The 10,530-nt window shown below is 37.2% G+C and overlaps 1 protein-coding gene across 1 annotated transcript; it reads right to left on the bottom strand.

Moving 5' to 3' along the window:
* Window positions 1–14: 14 nt before the first annotated feature.
* Window positions 15–7,219, bottom strand: LOC110459253 (dehydrogenase/reductase SDR family member on chromosome X-like). The gene is made up of 7 exons (XM_021511422.1): window positions 7,067–7,219; window positions 5,042–5,149; window positions 4,723–4,791; window positions 3,839–3,940; window positions 2,622–2,829; window positions 1,556–1,775; window positions 15–248 (listed from the first exon to the last, which is right to left on the bottom strand). Exons 1-7 carry the CDS (start codon window positions 7,191–7,193, stop codon window positions 42–44), a joined length of 1,041 nt encoding a protein of 346 aa, XP_021367097.1. The 5' UTR covers window positions 7,194–7,219; the 3' UTR covers window positions 15–41.
* Between the last annotated feature and the right edge of the window lie 3,311 nt (window positions 7,220–10,530).

Here is a 10,530-nt window from a genome sequence, read left to right as displayed (position 1 = left end):
ACAAGCAATACGAGTTTTCTTTGGCCTTTTTTGTTTTATTTTCAATCTTGATTTCCATAAAGTGTTCGATTTACAATGACTTGTAAAATTTCTTCGGATTTCCTTAACAATCTTTCCTGTAAGTCTGTATTATATGATATTCCTTTTGAGGAAACTTTAGAACAATTGTCATAGTAACCACCACTATTTCCCTCTAAGCTGTCAGATAAAGCCAGGAAAAGGATCCCATCTGCACCCTGTACTGGTGTCTGAAAATATATTGCAAATAAATCATTAAGATACTTAGTTATCAATATTCGTAAAGGTACATGAACCATATAACCAAATAGACAGTACAATGTATCAAAGGGGAAAACCTACACAGTATGGTAGAAATATTATACATACAGTCAAACTTTGACATTTCGAACTTTGCGGGATGGTCGGGAAAAATATGAAACATTTTTCATGTTTTCAAGCTAGTCTTCAACTCACCCATGTTGAATTCCAATATCTTTCGAGATCCTGTATATACTGCATAAGACTGCATGTGATTGTTTAGATATTTTTCTAATTGCTTAAAATCCAATATATTTAAAAAGTCAAAATTATATTTCTTGACTTTTGTTCCATCACTTAATAAGTATTTATACACTGAAGTCTGCATATTTAGGTGTAAAAATGACACCAAGACATTTAAATGATCTCGCTCTGGCAATAGTTTTACCCTGATTTATTAGTTGTCATTTCAAATGTTTTCATAACAATTGGACCAATTAATTATAATTCAAAACAGTGAGAAGTTCTCTAGTCATAAAAGTTTGATTTATAAATGGAACATCAGTAGTGTTATATAAGGGAGGGGGGGGGGGGATCCTGACTTTGCTGCAAGATCTAGATCTACACATTGAGAAATTCAAATATTTAAAGTTGGATCAATGGAAGTTTGACTGAATGTATACAAACTTGAAATAGCAGTGTATTGTATAAATGTACTGACAGGTGTACATCTGTATCTGCTACAGAATAAATTAAAAAGAGTATGCACGCACTCTAAATTACTAATATACTTTACAATATGTACTATATTTTTGTGCTGATTCAACAGACCTGTCCAATGCAAATTCAAATACAATCTGATTAAAATAAAATATCCTCTCTACTATCTGTATTTTAATCAGATTACTTCCAATACATTCTATAAATGACACAGATTCAAACACATTTAACTCAATCCCCACTTACATTTCATAATGAACTATTCCACCCTTTGAACTGGGAGAGTTCAAGTGTGTCTTCAGGGGTGAAAGAGTTAAACAAGCAGTAAGAAACAGGACCCAAGGATGCCCTGATCTGTTTTTTGTGGCTTTACTGGCCCCTATTATGTCAAATGTTTTGCAACTCAAGACATATCAGCTGGAATTGCTGGCACTACAGGAAGATGTCACACTCTAGAAATGTTGCCTTGGAACAAAATATTTATTTTAGGAAGGAAGGGAGGAAGTATAAATTCATTTAAAGCACAAAAACGAGTATCCACAAAAAGTAATTCACAGTGAGTATAAATACATATTACCTTGTATGTTAATCTGGCTACAAAGTCTAGTAACCACTTTATCCCCCAGTGAACATGTCTGTACAGGGGGGTGTTGACTATACCCGGGTGGACTGCATTTATAGACACTTTAGAGGTATCTCTCCTTAGCTTAGTATCTAGAGAATATGTAGCTATGACAATAGCCAACTTCGAGTCTGCATATGCCGCATGTGGCGAATATTGGGACCAGTGGATACACCTGTTGGAAAGAAAAAATGGAAATAAATGGATGTTGAAAAACACCAGAGCATTACGAGAACATGAAAGTGAATGGCTGTCATGTTGATTAAGCTGTTGAAGATATAACATAAAATTTAAGTTTTCCTGTAATTAATGTCACACTACACTTCAGTTGGGAGCAAATTGAACTTGGTAGCCTAGCTAGTGCACTGGAGTTAACAGAAAAGTGAACTCCAGTACACGAGCATGTGAACTTCGCTGCAAATGCTTATTTTTGCTTGTGCACTGCATGAGTTCACATGCTTATGCATTGGTGTTGAGTGGAGTGCACAATACTCTATATCATAATACTTGTTTTCACCAGTTAGTACATATTGTGAATTTCTCTCTGCCCCTCCACTTTAAAAAAAATTGTGAAAAAAATAATACAATACATGATATATTCTCATACTTAAAATTATCAAAGCGGTTTCCTTAAAACATGGATTTGTATACTAATTTAATTTTCCCTGCTTTAATTTGTAGTTGTGACCTAAGCTTAAATTCATCTTGAAATGGTCTGAATAGTTTGTGACAAAAACTGGACCCTAGCATATTGTATTTTTCAGGAAGCAATCACAAAAGGTTGACAGATTGACAAAGCACATATTACAAAACAAGTATAGTGAAAGTTGACCTGTCACTCACGGACATCCTAAGACATGAGTGTATAGCCCCTTAACACTGATTTTATCGACAGACTCTTATCTGATCAAAGGGTTTAAGTCCCTATCATTGATTCAAGATAGATTTCACTTAATATCTTAAAGATTTCCAGCAGTGAAGTTGAACACTATAGCACTAATGCTGATTCTTTCTGACTTACGTTTCTCCTAGTCTTTCAATATCAATGCATCCCACACACTGTACAATAGAGGACACATTTATAATCCTGGAGTACGAGTTATCTGCCCCTGATTCACACAATTTCCATAGCAACAGTTTTGTAAGATATAAATGTCCCAAGTAGTTCACTTGGAAGTGATATTCCATCTGGTCCTCAGTCTCTTGGTAGGGCTTAAACATCACGCCAGCTTTAAAAGAAAAAACAACAATCAACAGAGGATTAAATGACAGTATTTTCTGTTTTACCGGTACCTATATAATAGTTGAGGAATAAGTATTAAGTGTTCTACACATAATCTAACTCTCTGACTTTAAGTAAGGGGTGGGCTTATTACAGGACAATGAAATAGCTTTGTGTGCATTTTTACTGAACAGATATGGTTGGGCTTGTTGTTGGGTAAATCTGGTATACATTCTAACGTAACAGTCAATTTAATCATAATAATAATGATTATTTGATGTCCTTATATACAGCTTTATTACAACCTAGACCGTAGGTCATCTCAGAGCAGTTCACAAATTATTATCCGTGGTTATAGGGCCTTTGCAACAAGCCAATATCTTTCTCAACTCCCTGGGAAGCATACAGCTGGTGCTGCCATTTCGGTGCTCACAGCTAGCATTCAACAATTCTAGCACTGCCAACCACGTGTTCATTTACAGCTGAGTAGACTGGAACAAGTGGAGTAATAAAGTATCTTGCTCAAAGATACAACACAGTGCCGTGCTGTGACTCGAACCTGCAACCCTTCGGTCACAAGCCCGCCGTCCTACCACTAGACTACCGTGCCTCCAACTAACAACTAGAAGAAGACTAACAACAATGATATGTTCATCATTTTTCAGGAATATTTTCAGAATTTCAACTTTTCTGAAGTCGGTGGCAAATTTATCTGTTTACAGAACTGAGTCAATATCTTGTCTGAAAAGGACATCAATTGATTGCTTCATCACAACATAAACCCCCATCACTATGTAAATTTAGTTTCAGTGTTTGATATTTGACGGGACACGACGCGACACATGTGCAACACTATATGCCACCCTCCACTCCCCTATTTTATGGCGGGAGCATAAAGAAATGAAATAAAACTGAAAGTCTAGTTTCATATCTTAATCTCAAATTTACCAGCCTTTTCAAAATAATCCAGTCAGAAATAATCCAGAAATTGATAAAATGTTTATCAGTGTACCTACCATTGTTAATCAGAATATGCAGCGGGAGCCCTCTAGCAAGGAAGTTGTCGACAAACGTATTGACCGACACTAATGATGACAAATCCAGTTCCAAGAAATCAACTGCAAATTCAATAAAACTGTTGATACACCAAAAGTTCTGTTTATTGTTTTGTATTTATATTAACACTGAAACAAAACATTAACAGGTTTAATGATTAAAGCTGCTTATTCAATTCTGTGAATTAAATTACCCAATTAATAATAATTATCTTAAAACACTAATACTGTGGGTCCAATAAAGGAAAAATAGACAATTTCAACTTCAATGCCTACTCCTCCAAAACGACTTTACAAATCGCTATCATACCTTAGTCTGAATCATTATTTGGGTAACACAATCATATTATGCATTAATAATGATTGTACATATCCTGGGGCCAGAGTGCCTGAATTTGTTAACTTTTGGCATTTTGATTCAAACTGCTACTCCTCCTGAACAACTACATAGATTTTAACCATATGATAGATTCTTACCTTCAGCATCACGAATATTTATCCCTATAATCTTTTGGTAAGCTAGTGAAAAGGATCAGATTTGTTTTCTCAAAAGTTTTGAAAAGCCATACCTAAGTTAGTATTTAGGAAATTCTTCACTGATCCTGTGGAAAACTTTATTGGTATTTATGTACCTTCACTTTCCTTCCAATTTCTCTGATCAAGTATATGGCTACATACCTTTATCATTTGGAAAAGTTTCCCCGATATTGTAGATGTTTTGTCAGCTCGTGAATTTTCAAACATTCACTATGAAAATATAATATTGCTAGTACATGTACAATTGTTTTCAAAATTGATCTGCAGGCTGGTACTCATATTACGAAATTGCAACCCATTGTAAGTACCTTTAGCATTTGGAAATTCCTCTCTGATCTTGTCAATAGCCATCCTTCCTTCAGCAACACATTTGCATGCTGGAAAACACATTGAAATATAAGCTGTTGATATCACAATGTTTCTAACAGTTTTAAATGGATAACACTGTATCAATCTTAGGTTTATTCTAAGAAACCTGCAGTGGACAATTCAAAAAATATTGGGTGAGAATAAAACGAAAATTGATTATATACATTCATCTACATACAACCCAATCACAATCTCTAAACTGAAATCAAATGAAGCGCTGGGATGGAGTGTTTAATGGAAAGTTAATACACAGCTTACCTATGAAGACGTGGACATTCTTGGCCACCAAACCCTTGGACACCTCAAACCCAATGCCGCCAGAGCCTCCCGTCACGATGGCTACCTTGCCTGTGTGAAGGCGTAAATCTGTTGGAAAATTAAAACATACTGTATGTGTATCATTATAATTTGATAAAACATGGTTGTTTAAATTCTTGTTTTATAAAACAAAATGCAAACACAAACCTCTTGTGATGTCAAAATTGCTGCAATATTGTTATCAAAATTGCTGCAATATTGTTTTGTTAATCAGCCCATGGAGGATGGACAAGGGAATTTAACCCCAAAGGGGAGATTCTTAACACATTCACCCATGAAATTCCATAATTAAGTATTCCAACCTTTCATTTGGAAGAGTTCAAATGTGTCTTCGGGGTTGAATGAGCTAGGCCACCAAACATTTGAAGCAAGCCTCATGTTTGGCAAATTCAGTATCTTCCCTACTTAAAAGTGCCCTGTTGTTGAGATACACCATCTCACCCCCATTTTATATAATGCTGATGTTATGTCAATGTATTGTTGATGTGATGTCAAACAATTGTTATGACTGGAGAATCCCCTCGTCTCATCCCTAGGGCGAGACTTAAAATAGAAACTTTCAACCCTTTGGGATAAAATAGGAAAATCTCCATCCAAGGGGAAAGATCCTTATAAGTTGCCAATCACAATGCTAGCGAACAGTTTTGGCAACTTACGTACTAATTTTCCCCCTTATATTATTTTAGGATGTATGATTCTTTTTCTCTTATCCTGTTGACTATCATTTATTATGAGATGTTGGTGTTTAACAGGCTAAAAAAATCCATTGTTGGCATTACATCAATGCATTGTTGACATGATGTCATTGTATTGTTGACATGATGTCATTGTATTGTTGACATGATGTCATTGTATTGTTGACATGATGTCATTGTATTGTTGACATGATGTCATTGTATTGTTGACATGATGTCATTGTATTGTTGACATGATGTCATTGTATTGTTGACATGATGTCATTGTATTGTTGACATGATGTCATTGTATTGTTGACATGATGTCATTGTATTGTTGACATGATGTCATACAATTGTGGACTGGGGATTCCTCTGGTCCAAACCCTAGGGTATATTGTAAGACCACAAGCTATAGCTACCTATCACACCAAGAAAAATGTGGATGTAGGTTACCTGGTCAGGGGAAGAGAAATGCCTGTCTGCAGGTGGACAAGAAAATGAAATAATGGAAAGTTGTGGTTAGTTTATTAAATGTCTTGGTGTAGCGGAAATGGACTGTGACGATTGTTGCAACCAGGTACATGAATCGAGTTTGGAGGGTCCCGGGTGCGAATCCTGTAGTGGTTGTGCATTTTCTTGTGACCATCCGATGATCTGTTGTTTCAAGCATTACTGTAGTAGGTGTAAGCTTATGCTCGGCAAGGGGATACCCAAACCTGGGTTGTAAATTGAGATGTCTTAAGGGGAGAAGACTAAGAAAAAGGAGGGAGGAATAATGTAGCAGTCGATCGCCCATCCAGAGTTTGAAGGGTCCCAGGTTTGAATCATGGTCTGGCATTTTTTCCCTACTAAAATACACTGACAAGACAATTCCTATGTAAATATTGAATCTAAGTAATTAGCAAACTTTAATGATACATAGTCGGTTCATCTGAAGTTGCAAAAGAGTAAGACTAACTTAATTACTAATACATTGTATGGAAATTATATACTGAATAAACAGGGCTTATAAGCAGATCACTTTGTATAGTTTAGCCTACGTACATGTACATATATCATATATAATATGGGTCAAAGAAGTAATATAGACGGTAAAATCCCTTATAACACTGGATCCTAGTGGAGGTATGTCCGTAGGATACGAATTACTTTAAATATTATATGGGGCAAAGAAGTATATATATTCCTTGATCTACCGAAAAAAACTTGTTTTGGTAAGTGTGGCGTAATCGATATTTATAAGTAAATGTAGTTTGGTTTCCATGAGTCGTTGGGAAATAAAACAAACCTTTGGCAGGTTTATGTCTCTGCAAAATTTGTCTCACAAGGGCCAGTGTGCCGACGGCATACATCTTCAGTAAAGCCCAAAGTATATACAGCGTGCCTGTGAAGCACTGTAACCGCGAAACAGCCATCTTTGTTTGGGAGTTTGTTTCGATAAGGCGAAGGTCACGTTTATTTATAGACGCACACTGCAAATGGGGATTCCCCTAAAGGGAGAGCGTTGTCTAACTGAAGAGCTCTGTTAACAGCTTAGTCAGATATATATTCTCATACTTGCCAACTCTCCCTATTTGATAAGAATTTAATAGGAAAGGTGATAGACGCAGACATTGGGTGCCTCTATCCATATCTTATAACAATACTTCCTTGCGTCACATTTTATGTAATTGTAACGACAGCCAAATAACTGTATTTATAAGCTCTAGGTTTTTCCAATGTTTGTCTAAATTGATTTAGGAGGGAAACTCTCGATTTTGGATCCTTAAATTTAGTATTTTCAACCAATGAATTTGCTAAATTATTCTTATATTCTAAGATCTACAATAATAATTTCATCTGAAAGAACATCTCAAAATATGTAATTTTAAAGGGTTATTCTACCAGGTATAAAACACACATTCTATTTATGTTTTGATTTTGAGCTTGCAAAATCTCCCAATTGCAAATTTCAAAAAGTTTTAATCTTGAATAAATATGGAAACGTTACTTCTACTTCTACCACTGATTTATGACCAACTTTAACAGACAAACAGACATTCGTTATTTCCTCCTTTAGGAGATTTCATATGCCAAAACAGTTTTACAAAATATATCTTGATATATATATAAACATATAAACATAGTCCACACCCTACAGTCTCCAGCATAACAGTACACCAGGCTGGGGTTGAGAAACTGCTTCATCAACTGAACCCTCACAAAGCAACCGGCCCTGAGGAGGTCTCATCCAAACTATTTAAGGAAACATCACATCATATAGCACCAGCCATGGCATCGCTCTTCCAGGTCCCCTTATAAGATCAAGGCAAAGTCCCAAGTGAATGGAAGTCGGCCAAAATCACGCCTCTTTTCAAGAAGGGAGAATGAAGTTCCCCAGTCAACTACCGGCCAGTGTCACTCACCTCTGTATGCAGTTATATGGTCATGGAAAATGTAGTCCACAGTCATATCATCAGCCAATTGGACAGCCATGGACTGCTGACAGATAGCCAACATGGTTTCATGAAGCGACGCTCCACTGAGACTCAACTTATCCTGTCAGTCCATGATCTTGCACATAGTCTAGACATCGGAGAGCAGGTAGACTTCATACTTCTGGATTTCTCCAAGGCTTCGACAAGGTCACACACAATCGACTGCTGCTGAAACTATACCACTTATGGCAGCAGGGGCCACACCCATAATTGTATAGCGAGCTTCTTATAGGCCGTACACATCACCCGCCACCACCGGTTCATCCGGAGTTCCCCAGGGAACTGTTTTAGGCCCACTGCTCTTCTTGATCTTCATCAACGATTTGTTATTGTCAGTCTCATCAACTACACGACTTTTCGTAGATGACTGTCTGATGTACAAGAGGATCAAGTTGCTAGAGGACCAGGCTATCCTACATATCGAGAGACCTCGACAAGCTTCAACATCGGGAGGACCAATTGCTAATGTAGTTCAACCCGGATAACTGTACATGCGAAGTGCTGCGGGATACAAACATGAGGTCCCCATTGCTTGCCGACTACGCGATCAATAGCCAGGTACTGAACACGGTCGACTATGAAAAATACCTCGGCTTGACATTTCACAAGAGTCTCAGCTGGAACACACACATAGACAAGATCACCAAGAAGGCTAACTCCACCTTGGCTTTCCTAGTCAGAAACATCAGCCGATGCCCAACCAACATCAAGGCGCAGTGCTACTCCACTCAAGTGCGACCCACCATCGAATACGTCTCTAGCGTGTTCAGCCCAGCTAAGAAGGAGAACATCACCAAAATCGAGGCCGTGCAGCATATATAGGGCAGCTAGATTCGCTACTGGAGATTGCCAGCGCACAGTGTAACATCTATACTATGCTACAGCAACTCCAGTGGCTGTCACTCCAGACCCGCCGGGAAACAACCCAAGTCGTCATGCTATACAGGATAGTCTATAACCTTGTGGTATATAGCTACCTACAGAAGACATCACTGCGGACCAGAGGCCACACCCTGCGTTTCCATGTGCCACACACTACAACAGTGTACATGACCTCCTTCCTCCCCACAGCCACCAGGCTATGGAACAGATTGCCAGAAGGAGCGGTGGAGGCCGAGAGCCTGGACAGCTTTAGACCCAGCTGTCCAGGGCCGCCGAACAGTAGACGACTCTGTGTTTTTAACATTTTATCCATTTTATCCATTTTAGCGTGCACTGTACAAAGACGCTTACCTCCTCACGCAAAGTGCGAAAATACTTAAGTGGTGTTGTACTGAACCAGAAGAAGAAGAAGAAGTTTTGAGAAGTATGTATTAGATAAAGACGCATATGACATTCAAATAACTGCATTGTACAATTCATAATACAAAAGGTTCACTACAATATTTTTCCTCATACTACTTTTTCATATATACGTTTACATTTATATATTCATCAATAGGTTAGTTATAGCAAACTCGCCATCTCACACACCATTCTATTAGTGTTTCCCACTCTATATCAGTCAAATATACATGTGACTGATCACCAAGTAAAACGCTACATTGGTCTTTAATGCTTAATTCTGAAAACTGTACATATGACAAAACTTCTATAGCATTTACAACACCATCCATAATTTTATCACGGCTCTAAGTATAAACCTGGATATTCCAATATAAAATGCAACACAATATCTTTACTTGTTTTCTTACATTTCTTACATATTACGACTTCATTCTCAAAGGGTATTGAGTATTTTAACAATTCTACTAGATCCAATACATGTTGTCGAGAAATTTGTTAAGTACTTGATTGCAATATTGGATTTATTCCCGGATCACTATGGATAGCAGCATATCTCCTAAGTTCATCGCATGTATTAAGTTTATCTTTCCACCTTATGTAATACAAATCTTATAAAATGATATTAATGAAACGTTTCCAGCATAACATCGGTGGTACGAATATATTAAGAACATAGTCAGTGATAAATGACTCTAGAATCTATCTTAAATTTAACCATTGTGTTATATATACCAGACAGGAAACCTATTTGAATAGTTGATGAACTACCATACATAAATTGGCATAGTCTAATAATAAAAAGTGTTTTCCATAAAAACTTAGCACCACCTAAACACAATTTTTTCCAAAACAATAGCTTCCGTCTTTCCACTTCGCTCCACATATCAAATGACCCTAAACACGGAGTAGTCACTGCTGAGGGGGAAGTTTTAGGAAGACCAATAGAACGTCTCCCTGCATATCTTTGTGTACGTTTCAACTCTTCTAC

Source organism: Mizuhopecten yessoensis, unplaced genomic scaffold, assembly GCF_002113885.1.
Source record: "Mizuhopecten yessoensis strain PY_sf001 unplaced genomic scaffold, ASM211388v2 scaffold9987, whole genome shotgun sequence".
Lineage (NCBI taxonomy): Eukaryota > Metazoa > Mollusca > Bivalvia > Pectinida > Pectinidae > Mizuhopecten > Mizuhopecten yessoensis.
The sequence above is the reverse complement of the archived record's forward strand: the minus strand, read 5'-3'. Positions and strand labels throughout refer to the sequence as shown.